Below are 16,272 nucleotides of genomic sequence, written 5' to 3'. Positions count from 1 at the left end.
ATATATATATGTCTGAGTATGTACGCATGCATTCACATGATTATTAATTCTAACAATAAATTTGTTGACTTTGGGTTTAACATAAATATTAGAATTATTTAATTAAGTCTGACTCTAATTAATTAACTTTAATCCACGAGATCATTCCACACGGAAACAGAAAACTTCACATATGAAGAAGGGCTTTGTATAAAGAGTGTACGTGATTAATTAAGTTAATTAATAATAGACTTATTATAAATGTTCCGTATGACTGACTGATTAGTATTTGAATGATGAATAGTGCATAATAGCTAATTTTAGATCAATCTTGCTCGTACTAAGTGGAGTTAAGTTTGTATTAATAAAATAATAATAATAATAATAAAAGCAATATTATCTTTATAATTTTTTTATATAATCTTGATATAGTAATTCGTGATTGATTAACTCATAATAAATTTATTTATTTAAATATGAATTAACTAATCACAAACAACCATATCAAATTTATCTGAAAGGCACCTGTACATAGTCAAGCAGCCAAAATAATCCTACGTGGAGAGCAGCCATTGGATGTATCGTTAGAAACTTATAGGCGGCGTCCACACTGTATGTCTTAATAATCATGCCTTGGCGCTGATAGTGAAGCAAAACTGCAGCAGTTTGACAAAAACACAATCAAAAAGCAAAAGCAGCATGATTTATGTAACACATTATATATTTATATAAACAGGGCTTAATTTTAAAATCTATCCTATGAGGTTTAGTTCATTTTAACCCCCAAAGGTTTTAGAAAACTACAAAATACCCCATGTATTATTGTTAATTCCTATTTGTCAAAAGGTGTTTTCTACAAAACTATCGGATGTGCAGCCAATCAATTGTCTAAAATAGCCCTAGATAATAAAAATAACTTGAACCATTCCATTGTGGTTTTAGTACTAAGCGATCATTTTCTTCATCTTTTTAACAATTTAGAAGGCGTAATTTTATTTTAGATTTTTTATTTTGTAATTAAGTTTTAAATAGAAAAAATATACAAAGAGGCCTATAAAACAGCTAGTCTATCACAGGATAAACCCTTAGAAGGATAAAAAACAAAAGTCTAACTAAGACAAAATAGTTACATAGGACACTATCTCCCAATGCACATCCTACCGCAAGACAAACCTTGGGTTAGGACACTATTTCAGTTTTATGTTACTGTCTTGATTATAACTTACAACTCAAGAATCGTTTGTGAGTCATTAATTAAGTTATTTTACTTCTAAAATGAAGTACAAAATTTAAGTTTTTATTTTTATTTTTTCATAATTAGCTATTTTTGAGCTTATAAATTTTCTCTTAGCAAATATGACCTAAGAGTTGAAAAAGGAATATTCTTAACTACTTTGTAATTTGTAATTGAATATTACTATTCATCCAACAATGTATCTAAAAAATGGCATCCCAAATAATGTCTTACCATACGTGGCATTGACATGTAATTAAATAAGGGTAACACAAAGTTTGTATATAGAAGTATACAAAATGATGTAATATTACTCGTTAATTGACACATTATTTATAAGTTGAATTTATAAATTCACTCTTCCAATCATAGTGTGATACATTACTTTATATACTATACTTTATAAGAGTAATATTACTCTTAAATTAATGATGTGTAAAATAATATGACAATGTCACTACGTGGCACTAGGGGTGTTCAAAAAAATGCAAAAACCGAACTGAACCGATAACCGAACCGATAACCGAACCAGAAAACCGCCACGGTGGCACATTATTTGGGATGTGAATTTTAGGATACGTTTTGAGATGAATAGTTTTACTCTTGCGCAGCCCCCTCTTCCCTTGTGAGACAACTCTCTCTAAGGAACTCGACAAAATAGCCCCGTAACTTTGAGAGAAGGGGTGCCTCTTCACAAAGGGGGTTGTAGTGACCAAGCCTGAGCGACTGTTTACCAAAAATACAAGTCTCGGCAAAGTTGTAAGACATAAGGTTGATGCCTGTCTAATGCTGGAAGGTCAAGGAAGTTGGTGACTTGATGACAGGGGAGCCAGCAACTAAAGCTTCAATGAACGACAGTCAAAATTTATTACAGAATCTGCATCTATGAAAAAGATTTTTGTAGATAATTCAGGGAAATTCTTTGATTGATAAAAAAATTAGGTTGGGTTTGATTTATGATTTAAAAAGAAATTTCAAAAGCTAAAATATTTTTCAATTTTTTAGTTTTATTACAACATTTTTGGTATTTGAAAACGTGGTTGATATTATATTTACAAAATGTTTTCACATTGAAAAATTATAGTAAACTTTAAACACAGCTTTTAATATTAAAAGATAAAGATGTATAAAAAAAGGAAAGAGGAGGGGGGGGGGGGGGGGGGGGGGGGGGGGGGGGGGGGGGGGCTAACCTGGCCTAACCCAACCCGCCATAAGCCACCCGACGATCCGGCGGGTTGCTTTTTTGTTTTTTTAAAATAACCCGACGGGTTGTTAATGTGGAAAGTGTGTGCAAATTCCTAGCGGCGCGTGAGAGAATCTCTTTGGGAAATTGTCTGTTAAAGTGACTAAAAAGTGCATTAATTTTATGGATCCGTTGTCACATGTGACATGTGTTATTAGGCTTAATGAGACCCAACCTTTTAAATCAATGACATTTTGACATGTAACCAACATGATAACAGGTAACATAAAAAATTCATGCCTCACTGGTTAAAAAGTGTCTTAAATCTTTGCCTTCTGAAATTTTTTTAATAAATAAACAACCATAAAAGGAAAAAAGTAATTATTGTTATTAAATGAATAAAGCAAATGAAATTAATTATCACATATAACAATTAAAACTAAATATATATAATTATGGAGTGGAAATAAATGGTTGTCATTAAAATTTATTACAGAATCTGCATCTATGAAAAAGATTTTTGTAGATAATTCAAAGAAAATCTTTGATTGATAAAAAAATTAGGTTGGGTTTGATTTATGATTTAAAAATAAATTTCAAAAGCTAAAATATTTTTCAATTTTTTAGTTTTATTACAATATTTTTGGTATTTGAAAACGTGATTGATATTATATTTCTAACATTACTTATAAGCTCTAAAATTAAGCTGACATGTCTGTTTATAACTTTTTTGGACTTATAAATTAAGCTTATAAGCTAAAAAAAATAAGTTTGGGGGAGGAGGCACTTTTTTTTTTTTTTTTGCAGCTTATAAGCACTTTGCTTATAAGCTGGTTTGACCAAGTATATTACCACATTATCCCTATTTAATTTTAAAATTTCATCATATAATTTATTAATTGATAAAATAATATAGTATCATTTTTAGTCATTTTAATAATAAAATGTACTTATAAGCCACATTTTACCAAACACGTCAACTTCTTATCAGTCACTTATAAGTACTTTAAACACATAACTGCTTAAAATTTCAAATGCTTATAAGTTCAAATTAGCTTATAAGCACTAGCTGCTTATAATCTAATTTTCATAAGCTCAGACAAACACCTCCTAAAAATTTTGTATTTATTAATGGTAAGAAATCTAGATAATAACTTATAATAAGGTTGAAAACTTTAATTTATTTCAATTTTAAATAAAATACCAACTGTAATTGGCTAACCCGGCCCGACCAGACCCGCCAAAACCCTAACCAGCATAGGCCACCCGACGACCCAGCGGGTTGCTTTTTTGTTTTTTTAAAATAACCTGGCGGGTTGTTAATGTGGAAAGTGTGTGCAAATTCCTAGTAGCGCGTGAGAGAATCTCTTTGGGAAATTGTCTGTTAAAGTGACCAGAAAGTGCATTAATTTTTATGGATCCGTTGTCACATGTGACATGTGTTATCAGGCTTAATGAGACACAACCTCTTAAATCAATGACATTTTGACACGTAACCAATATGATAAAAGGTAACATAAAAAATTCATGTCTCACTGGTTAAAAAGTGTCTTAAATCTTTGCCTTTTGAAATTTTTTAAATAAATAAACTACCATAAAAGGGAAAAAGTAATTATTGTTATTAAATGAATAAAGCAAATGAAATTAATTATCACATATAACAATTCAAACTAAATATATATAATTATGGAGTGGAAATAAATGATTGTCATTAAAATTTATTACAAAATCTGCATCTATGAAAAAGATTTTTGTAGATAATTCAGGAAAAATCTTTGATTGATAAAAAAATTAGGTTGGGTTTGATTTATGATTTAAAAATAAATTTTAAAAGCTAAAATATTTTTCAATTTTTTAGTTTTATTACAATATTTTTGGTATTTGAAAACGTGGTTGATATTATATTTTCCAACATTACTTATAAGTTCTAAAATTAAGCTGATATGTTTGTTTATAACTTATTTGGACTTATAAGTTAAGCTTATAAGCTAAAAAAAATAAGTTGGGCGAGAGGTGTTTTTTTTTTTTTTTTTTTTTTTTTTTGCAGTTTATACTCTGCTTATTAGCTGGTTTGACCAAGTATATTACCATATTATCCCTATTTAATTTTAAAATTCTATCATTGTTAATTGATAAAATAATATAATATCTATTTTAGTCATTTTAATAATAAAATGTACTTATAAACCACATTTTATCAAACACGTCAACTACTTATTAGTCACTTATAAGTACTGTAATCAAATACATAACTGCTTAAAATTTTAAATGCTTATAAGTTCAAATTAGTTTATAAGTACTAGCTGCTTATAATCTAATTTTCATAAGCTCAGATAAACACACCCTAAAAATTTTGTATTTATTAATGGTAAGAAATCAAGATAATAACTTATAATAAGGTTGAAAACTTTAATTTATTTCAATTTTAAATAAAATACTAACTGTAATTGAATTCAATTTCAACTAAAAATGCGTTATTAGAAATCAAATTTATTAAGCCAAATATTATCCCTCTGTTATTAGAAATCAATTTCCAATAATCATTCAGACTGTCGAGATTGTGCAGATGATTCTGTGATGTTCTATCGAGCAATTACCACATTATCCCTCTGTTTAAGTTTAAAAACGACAGGGGGCACTTGTGTATTCCGAAAATATTAGGGAGTTTAGTTAAGCTTAGTAAACCTCGGGAGGCATGTTTTTTTAATATACTGTGGTTCAAAGACATTAGAAAAAGTTGATTACGATGGAGTTGAAAATATTCAAACCTTTTTGAAAATAGGTACTTGTCTTAGTCAAAAACAATAATTCTTGAATCTTGAACAAGGACAACACTTTATCATGGTTGTTAGTATCCTACGATACCTAATACGTATCATACGATACGATTCGATACAAGTCGCCAACGATACGTATCAGAGACTGTATCATAAACCTTTCGATACGTTGATATGTATCCTACGATACGATACGTATTCGTTCGTATCCTTAAAAAATCGATATAGATCGATACGACTTTATAAATTTGGGCCAAAGGCCCAAAAAAATATTCGGGTCGAAACCGGGTCACCCAACCCGATTCACTAAAACCTGTTTAAATTTACCCATTTTGTATGGAGAAAGTGAAAAGGAATACGTGTTACCCATTTTACATGATAACAATAATATAAGTGGAGATATCATTGATCTTGGAAATGATATGAATGGTTGAAAGAAAATAATATAAATTCTTAATTTTGTGATTAATTTTGATTATGTAATACCATAATTTAAAGCCAATAATACCACAAAATTCTTTAATTAATCTTGGGAATGATATTAATTTTTTTTAAATTTTGATTATTTTATTAATTTTTTTGAAAAAGGCGTATCTTACGATACGATACGATACACGATACATGATTCAAAAAATTAGGTTTTCGATACACGATACGATACCCGATTTGACAACCATACACCTTATTATAAATACCCACTTCATTTCCCAGTTTATTAACCAATACAGATCAAAGATAAAGCTAGTGCTTTGAGAGAGAGAGAGAGAAAGAGAGAGAGATGGGATTGTTTCTATTTTCTACTATGTTTAACCTAACAGTGATAGGGTTTCTTTTATTCATGTTCTTGAGAGTACTATTTTCTTGCTGGATTTTGCCTGTTTTTGTATATCAGAAGATTAAGAGAAGTGGGTTTCGAGGTCCAACTCCAATATTTCCTTTAGGGAATATTAGTGAGATGAAGAATAAGAAGAAGAACAGGAGTAATTCATCAATTGGATGCTCACGTATATCCCATGATATACACTCAACTGTCTTTCCCTACTTTGCTCGGTGGCAACAGTCTTATGGTAAGCCTCCTAATACAAAAATAATAAATGAACAAAACCCTAATGGATCGATCCATTTTTCACAAATATTGCAATCAATTTGCATAGAATTAAATTTTAAGTATGTTATGTATAATCTTTATTGCAGGAAAAGTGTTCATCTACTGGCTGGGCACAGAGCCATTTTTATACATATCAGATCCAGAATTTCTTAAAAAATTGTCTGCAGGGGTTATAGGAAAGAGTTGGGGAAAACCAACTGTGTTTAAAAAAGACAGAAAACCCATGTTTGGTGATGGTCTAGTTATGGTGGAAGGAGAGGAATGGGTTCGTCTTCGGCACGTAATCACTCCTGCATTTTCTTGGGCCAATTTGAAGGTCTCCTTATTTCCTTTTTACATACAAATGGACTTAAAAATCCTTCTAAACTTCTTACAACCATGTTTGACCCTGCATGTTTTAAGCTCTTAATTTAATCATCTTCAGTGCCGACCAAAAATTTCTTATGCATATATTATCTAATTTTCTCCTATTAAAATGGATATAAAATCTGAAAAGCTCAATTCTCTAAATGTCTTTTAAAAGTAAATAAAATCACAAAACTCAATTTTCTAAACTTCTTTACAATTTAAATGGATAATATGTCTATTTTTTTTTTATTATTATTTGTCAATAAAAATTCTGAATTATAATTAATCATAATATTTTCTTGTGGAATTATAGCCATAAAACAAATACATATTGAAGTTCAATCATAATACTGCATTCAAGAATAAGTTGCATTGTTTGTGCTCTTTTAATTACTATTTATTAATTAAATATAACATATCTCATACAGATTATTGTCATAAAATTGTTACATTTTTTTTTATCACTAATTATGTATCTTGTTTCAATGCCTTCTCTCAAAATGCGTGTATATATATATATATATATATATATATATTCTTTCTCCAATAATTTCATTAAACTTTCTCAGAATTTGTTAGAGGTTTTCCATTTCAAAATCAATGAAATCTAAAACTCAATTTCATAAGAGTTTGCAATATCTAAGATTGATTTCTTTAGCATTATAATAACAAAATTATGATACAATGCTTTTATTTATACATAATAGAAAACACATTTCAAAGACAATTATAACTTAGTCGATAATTTAAATTGTTTATATAAATAAATCTCAATGAATTTTTAAAATTTTATTATTTTTATCTGATCTTGTCCCTCCTAAATTGAATTTTTAGTTAGCCCATAATGACTGTCTAAATGATAAAACTTTAGACAATATTTTGAATTGGTTACCGAATAGCTTTTACATTACACTTTCTTAGAATTATAAATGGTAAAGTAAATAATTGGAAACACTCTCTACTGATCGACCTTAGTAATATTTATCAACTGAAAAAATTAGACTATAAATTCGTGATTATAATTTCAGCTTTTTGTAGAAATCAAATCAAAACAAAATCTATTATAAGTGTATGTATCTTTCGTTTGATGTTACTGTTATGGTATATGGATAAAAAAGTATTGGTTAATTTGTTTCATACTTAATCTCATGTGATTTTTTTTGAAGTTTTATACTGAACCACTAATTTATGTTGATTTCCAATAGCCTATGGTAAGTCTGATGGTGGAGTCGGCCTCTAAGATGCTCGACAGGTGGATTAGCCTCATAAATTCAGGCAACCAAGAAATCGATGTGGAAAGAGAGATTATAACAACAGCCGGTGAAATAATCGTTAAGACCAGCTTCGGTATCAGCTACGAAGACGGCAGTGAAGTGTTAAAAAAATTAAGTGACATGCAAGTTGCCCTTTTTAAGTACAACCGCTATGTTGGTGTCCCTTTTAGCAATTTTATGAACCCTAAGCGAAACTTGGAGGCCATAAAACTTGGAAAAGAAATAGATAGTCTACTTCTATTGATCATAGCTGCTCGAAAAAATTCCTGTAACCAGCATCCTTCAAAAGACTTGCTGGGATTATTGCTGGAAGCAAAAAATGTAGACGATCCGCGAGGGAAGACTTTAAATTCAAGGGAACTAATAGATCAGTGCAAGACTTTCTTCTTTGGTGGCCAAGAAACCACGGCGTTGGCACTGTCCTGGAGTTTACTGCTTTTGGCCATGAATCCAGACTGGCAAAACCAGCTGAGAGAGGAGATAAGAGAAGTAATAGGAGATAAAGAAGTGCATTTCGATTTGCTTGCTGGACTAAAGAAGGTATGATATGCTCTCCTCACAACACCATCTTGATTTCTGTGTTTCTAATTGAAGTTAATTTTTAGGAAAAATAATACTATTTATGATTTATTGAGAGAGTCTTTGTACTTATAAAGTTAGAGAGGGAGCCAGAAAACTTTTTGGGGGCTGAAGGATCATCTACAACGAATTAAGGGTTTAGATTATTAAAAATGGATTTAGAAAGTTGTACTCATTTGTTAAAGAGTTAGGTTCAATAAATAGAGGGAGGCCAAAAAGTTAAAAGTTAAATATTTAAAGGTAAAAATTATATATTCTAAATAAATTTAAAAAAAAAATTTGCAGGACCCAGATTGGCTATGGCACCCTTGGCCCAACATATAGATCCGGCCCTCCTAATCACATGTCAGTACGTATATATTACATATTTATTCATTTAGAACCCATCAATACTTAATTGTAATTATGAACGAGAGAGAAAAGTTCATAGATTAAAAAAAAAAAAAAAAAAAGTTCTAACTTGTTTTCTGAGGAGCTAAGTTATCAGTAGCAAATCAACTATCTATCCGTGTACAAGAATATCCATGCTATATAATAAGATATTATTCTCAATATGAAATTCATAATTTAAGAGAAACTTTAGAATATGGGAAGAATGTTATTCTTAACCTTATAAATCATTTTATTAAATGATGAATTAACTCTTGTAGATGGGATGGGTAATGAATGAGGTTTTGCGGCTATATTCACCGGCACCAAATGCACAAAGGCAAACACGCCAAGATATTCGAGTTGATGACCAAATAGTCCGTAAAGGAACCAACTTGTGGATTGATGTGGTGGCCATGCATCATGATCCGGCTTTGTGGGGTGATGATGTGAATGAGTTTAAGCCAGAAAGGTTTAGAGATGATCAACTATATGGTGGCTGCAAAAACAAGATGGGTTTTTTGCCTTTTGGTTTTGGAGGGAGGATGTGTGTTGCCAGGCAATTGGCCATGACTGAGTATAAGGTTGTTTTAACCCTAATTCTCTCAAGGTTTTCTGTGCACCTTTCCCCAACTTATTGTCACTCTCCTAGTGTTTTACTCTCCTTGAGGCCGACCTATGGGCTGCCTCTCAGAGTTCAACCCCTTTAAAATTCAATTTAATCGCTAGGCTTGAGTGACCACAAAGTTGTAATACATGAAGTGATTTGTCACAAATTTATAGTAGTTCTATGTATCTTTGTGGTAAAAATACATTACATTTGTTTCTTGTCGATCGTCGAATTTTTGGTTAAATGATCTTTTATTATAGTATGTTTTTTATCTACTTCAAAGAAATTGAAAACTGCCTACGGGAATAAACTTTTGAGCCCATTGTCCCTTCAAACTCCTCCATCTTTGTGTTAGGCAATTAGGGTTACAAACTAATTACATTACATCTCAACACATACCATCAAAAGATATTTGGAAAGCTACAAAGTGGTCCAGAATTTCAAAATGGCAGCCTGGGATCTTTTTGTTACCCAGAAATATCTGCATTTTAAAGTTGTTATTAGCCTAAAAAAGCATGAATAATACTTAGCTCGTTTTCGTGTTGTTGGAGACATTAAGGGTATGTTTGGTGCGTGATGTTGTATGGTATAAAGATTACCCTATAGTACTAACTAATACTATACAATGTTTGATGCTTCTGTGTTCTATTAGCTAATGCAATGTATAAGTCCAAATGCATCTCGATGGTACTAATTAACACCAAGTAAAATGATTGTATTAATTAATACTAAGCAAAAGGGTGGGATAAGGGATGTATGTATTACTTCATTTGCTTTGACAATTTTAATAATTTAATTAATTGTTTTAAAATATGTAGATAATTATTGATTTAAAATAAGATAATAAAAAATTATTTTTATTTTTAATATTCTTAGTGTTAATAAATGATTCTTTTTCATTAAGAAAAATGCTATCCTTACAAAGACCCATACAAAGAGGGCTACAAAGTGACATCAGCAAGAAAAAAAAAACAAAGAAAAACGGAAAAAGAGAGAGAGAGAGAAATCATGAAAATCAAGGGTGGGGATTGTCTTTGTATGCCCCATTTGTATGTGTCTTTGTAAAACTAGCATTGCTCTTTCATTATTTATATTTATGTGTTTCTTCAGTTATATACCATACAATGCCGCACCCCAAACATACCCTAAATATCACAACACTTTATTGAGTATTTTGAACAATCTTTCTGAGATCTATTTAGTTTTTGAGTTTAAGATATGTCTATATACAGTAAAACCTCTCTATAGTCATAATGGTGGAACTAATTAACTTTATTACTATGAGAAGGTTATAATTTAATAGAGGTGTAGTTAAATCTTTTTTTTATTTCATAATTCATGTTTTAGTAGTACAATATTAGGATTTCAATTCATGTTTTAATAATATTAGAGTTTCAATTCAGCGCGTCAATTGCCTACTTTTGAAACGAATAGAAGATCGTGTTTTGAAACCAACAAAGATAAATGTCATTAATGGAATTGTAAATGTAGTTGCTGCATGGCAACTGATGTGAAGCCACAGACAATTGTCAATTGTTAGGCATTACAAAATTAGGACCCCGATGTCGATGAATTGCAAGTTACAAATGAAATGGATGAGGAGAATTAAAGAGTCATTGTAGAATTGAGTGATCAAATTCGATAACTTCATTACACTAGTCGAATGAATATTAATGTCTTCCTTAATCATCCAAATGAGTAACAAGTCATGTATGCTTTAATAAAAGAAGAAATCATTTCTACAATTAAACAATAAGAGAAAGCAAATAATTATGAGGATGATAGTATGGAAATACAAAAAGTTTCATGTCAAGAAACTCTAATCATGCTTAAGAAGCTAGAAATGTTTTGGTTTTAACAAGAAAATGTCCATACTAGCGAGTAATGTATCCGCAAGTTAAAAGATGTGGTAACAACTCTAAAGCATAAATTATTATCCTAAATAATTTCAGGTAAATATTTTATTTCATCTTAAACCTTTAATGTAACATACCATATATTTTTTTGCAATATACAGATAATTATTACTATGTGGAGGCAAATTTCCTTAAGACGAGAATTAGAAAAATTATAACTTATTACAATGTAGAGTTTATTCTTATTTATAACTATCTCAAATTGAGAATATAATTTTTTATGACTATATAGAGTTTATTCCTATATATAATATCACTATAGAGAGGTTTCACTGTATATAAATTCTTGAATAAGCTCAGAGGGTTTTACAAGGGTTTTGGGGCTTGGGTTTTGGATTAAATTTGACCGATTAGACTTGTTCATTTTCCTATATTTCTATTGATTATCAAGTTCTGTGGATGTAGACAAGTTTTTTGTCAAACCATATAAATATGGTGTTCTTTGTGGTTGCCTTTTATTTACTTATTGTTTATTTTTCGCATCTCACAGATCCTACAATAAAGTAGTTTTTTTAATAAGACCAAATAACAATCTAATAAAGTATAGGAGACGAACAAAGCAATCAAATGGTAACCGTGAAACTTATAAGATCGATCTGGTTGAATTGATTCCGGTATCAATTACTAATCTTCTAGTAGCACTTTTGCGATGACTAAACTTTGAATGAGAGTTAGGGATTTGAGAGCAAAAACAGAGAGAAAAGAGGGATTAGAACTTTTCTTAATATTTCGATAGATTGAACAGTGTTACAAGTCAGCTTTAATAGCTGATTATTTCAACATAAAAACGACGACACTTTAACCTTTCTAAAACGTCACCGTTTGTCTAATAGCCCCAGTCAAGCTAAGCTCAACTCTTTACATGCAGTTTCAGCTTAGACAAATACCGTTTGTCTAACAGCCCCAGTCAAGCTAAACTGCATTTATAGTTTCATCTTTCATCTTGATAAAAAAAAATGTGTCTTAACAGCCCCTGTCAAATAAAACTTGCCACTAAGACCAACACCTCATAACAAAATACCAACATCTCACAACAAGATACCAACACCTCATAACAAGATGATGGGCAAGCTGCAAACTTCAGAGAGAGGGACGATCAGGAACATAACAAATGATTACAGTTTTTTTTTTTTTTTTTTTTTTTTTGAGCAGTCCAACATCAGCTCGTGTCATGCAAATGCAGCAGCTCGTGACTGGTTGCTACAAGCAACTCGTCTCATGCAAATGCAAAAGCTCGTGGCGAACTGGTTGCAGCTCGTCTCATGCAAATGCAGCAGCTCGTCTCATGCAAATGCAGAAGCTCATGGCGAACTGGTTTTTATTGTAGCTACGGTGTGAGCTGAGCTATTTTGAAAGTCTATTGAATTGAACTTGTCCAACCTGATTTCGTACTTTTGCAATAGAAATTGAGCTTCTTGCAAGGACACTGAGTCAGATCTAGATTCGATTCTACAGGTGAGGTTTACAACAACAGCATTATATTTTGGACCTGGTCTATCTAAGATATATTGGAGCAAATCTTCGTCAAAAATAATTTGTCCACTAGAAATTCCTTTCATCTTTCTAACATATTCACTTATACTAAGATTGTTTTTGCTAGTATTCTGAAGTAAATTCTTTAAATGTAAAGCCCTAGCTTTGGAGTCTGTAATGAATTCTTTTTCAAGAACAAACCAAATTTCAGTGGAATACTGACATTTAGAAACAGTTCTAAACATATTCTCAGATATCGAAGCTAACAACCAGCTCACAAGAAACTTATCAGTTAGCTTCCATAGAGTGTAAGCTGGATTGATCTTTTCTTTAGAAACAACTCAACATTTTGACCATCAACATTATCTTTAGAACTATCGAAATTGCTAGGAATTAAAGGAGCTGGACATGAAACTAAACCTGTTAGATGATCTTCCAATTCGTGAGCTCTTACTGCAAAAAGTACTTGAGAACGCCATAATCTATAATTGTCTAGAGTAAGCTTTGGATTAATAACTTGGAGACTAGAGGAAATAGCTGAGGAAGTGAGATTAAAAGAATTGTTGACAGAGTTGTGAAACATTCTGTCAATGTTGTCGGTTGAATTGGAGCTATCAGATTTTTTCGCCATTGACGTTAGTCAAGGAAGCTCTGATACCATATGAGAGTTAGGGATTTGAGAGCAAAAACAGAGAGAAAAGAGGGATTAGAACTTTTCTTTATATTTCGATAGATTGAACAGTGTTACAAGTCAGCTTTAATAGCTGATTATTTCAACATAAAAACGACGACACTTTAACCTTTCTAAAATGTCACCATTTGTCTAACAGAAACTTCACTATAAGACTTCGACAAAAATTTCACTAAGACATCGTCAGGAGTAAGGGAAAGTAAGAACCAAAATAAACTTTGGCATTTCATCACTTTCGATTTTCATTTTAAAAAGACAGATTTGGGGTTTCACCATCTTGATTTCTGTGTTCTAATTGAAGTTAATTTTAGGAAAAATAATATTTTATGATTTATTGAGAGAGTCTTTGTACTTATAAATGTAGAGAGGGAGCCAGAAAACTTTTTGGGGGCTGAAGGATCATCTACAACGAATTAAGGGTTTAGATTATTAAAAATGGATTTAGAAAGTTGTACTCATTTGTTAAAGAGTTAGGTTCAATAAATAGAGGGAGGCCAAAAGTTAAAAGTTATATTTAAAGTAAAAATTATATATTCTAAATAAATTTTAAAAAAAATTTGCAGGACCAGATTGCTATGGCACCCTTGGCCCAACATATAGATCCGCCCTCCTAATCACATGTCGTACGTATTATTACATATTATTCATTTAGAACCCATCAATCTTAATTGTAATTATGAACGAGAGAGAAAAGTTCATAGATTAAAAAAAAAAAAAAAAATCTAACTTGTTTTCTGAGGAGCTAAGTTATCAGTAGCAAATCAACTATCTATCCGTGTAAGAATATCCATGCTATATAATAGATATTATTCTCAATATGAAATTCATAATTTAAGAGAAACTTTAGAATATGGGAAGAATGTTATTCTTAACTTATAATCATTTTATTAATGATGAATTAACTCTTGTAGATGGGATGGTAATGAATGAGGTTTTGCGGCTATATTCCCCGGCACCAAATGCACAAAGGCAAACACGCCAAGATATTCGAGTTGATGACCAAATAGTCCGTAAAGGAACCAACTTGTGGATTGATGTGGTGGCCATGCATCATGATCCGGCTTTAGGGGTGATGATGTGAATGAGTTTAAGCCAGAAAGGTTTGAGATGATCAACTATATGGTGGCTGCAAAAACAAGATGGGTTTTTTTGCCTTGGTTTTGGAGGGAGGATGTGTGTTGCCAGGCAATTGGCCATGACTGAGTATAAGGTTGTTTTAACCCTAATTCTCTCAAGGTTTTCTGTGCACCTTTCCCCAACTTATTGTCACTCTCCTACTGTTTTACTCTCCTTGAGGCCGACCTATGGCTGCCTCTCAGAGTTCAACCCTTTAAAATTCAATTTAATCGCTAGGCTTGAGTGACCACAAAGTTGTAATACATGAAGTGATTTGTCACAAATTTTAGTATTCTATGTATCTTTGTGGTAAAAATACATTACATTTGTTTCTTGTCGATGTCGAATTTTGTTAAATGATCTTTATTATAGTATGTTTTTTTCTACTTCAAAGAAATTGAAAACTGCCTACGGGAATAAACTTTTGAGCCCATTGTCCCTTCAAACTCCTCCATCTTTGGTTAGGCAATTAGGGTTACAAACTAATTACATTACATCTCAACACATACCATCAAAAGATATTTGGAAAGCTACAAAGTGGTCCAGAATTTCAAAATGGTAGCCTGGATCTTTTTTTTACCCAGAAATATCTGCATTTTAAAGTTGTTATTAGCCTAAAAAAAGCATGAATAATACTTAGCTCGTTTTTGTGTTGTTGGAGACATTAAGGGTATGTTTGGTGCGTGATGTGTATGGTATAAAGATTACCCTATAGTACTAACTAATACTAACAATGTTTGATGCTTCTGTGTTCTATTAGCTATGCAATGTATAAGTCCAAATGCATCTCGATGGTACTAATTAACACCAAGTAAATGATTGTATTAATTAATACTAAGCAAAAGGGGTGGATAAGGGATGTATGTATTACTTCATTTGCTTTGACAATTTTAATAATTTAATTAATTGTTTTAAAATTAGATAATTATTGATTTAAAATAAGATAATAAAAATTATTTTTTTTTTAATATTCTTAGTGTTAATAAATGATTCTTTTTCATTAAAATGTATTAAGTATAGTACAGTGATACAGACAAAGATGAAAATATATCAGTTATCTAGCATTGTATGTCTGTAAACTAGCATTCTCTTCATTATTTATTTATTTTTCTTCAGTATATACCATACATGCCGCACCCCAACATACCCTAAATATCACAACACGTTTATGATATTTTGAACAATCTTTCTGAGATCTATTTAGTTTTTGAGTTTAAGATATGTCTATATACAGTAAAACCTCTCTATAGTCATAATGGTGGAACTAATTAATTTATGTACTATGAGAAGTTATAATTAATAGGGTGTAGTTAAATCTTTTTTTTTTTCATAATTCATGTTTTAGTAGTACAATATTAGGATTTCAATTCATGTTTAATAATATTAGGTTTCAATTCACGCCCAATTGCCTACTTTTGAAACGGATAGAAATCGTGTTTTGAAACCAACAAAGATAAATGCATTAATGGAATTGTCATGTAGTTGCTGCATGCAACTGATGTGAAGCCACAACAATTGTCAATTGTTAGGCATTAAAAATTAGGACTCGTGTCGTGAATTGTAAGTTACAAATGAAGTGGATGAGGAGAATAAAAGTCATTGTAGAATTGAGTGA

The 16,272-nt window shown here is 30.9% G+C and overlaps 1 protein-coding gene across 1 annotated transcript; it reads left to right on the top strand.

Annotated features, from left to right (window-relative positions):
- The first annotated feature begins 5,975 nt into the window (after positions 1 to 5,975).
- On the top strand, positions 5,976 to 9,561 carry LOC116109193 (cytokinin hydroxylase-like). The gene is made up of 4 exons (XM_031395427.1): positions 5,976 to 6,240; positions 6,368 to 6,597; positions 7,835 to 8,443; positions 9,133 to 9,561. The coding sequence occupies exons 1-4, from the start codon at positions 5,976 to 5,978 to the stop codon at positions 9,559 to 9,561; spliced, it is 1,533 nt and encodes a 510-aa protein (XP_031251287.1).
- The last annotated feature ends 6,711 nt before the right edge of the window (positions 9,562 to 16,272 follow it).

This window comes from Pistacia vera, unplaced genomic scaffold (genome assembly GCF_008641045.1).
Source record: "Pistacia vera cultivar Batoury unplaced genomic scaffold, PisVer_v2 Contig575, whole genome shotgun sequence".
Classification (NCBI taxonomy): domain Eukaryota; kingdom Viridiplantae; phylum Streptophyta; class Magnoliopsida; order Sapindales; family Anacardiaceae; genus Pistacia; species Pistacia vera.
This window is presented reverse-complemented; position numbering and strand designations above follow the sequence as displayed.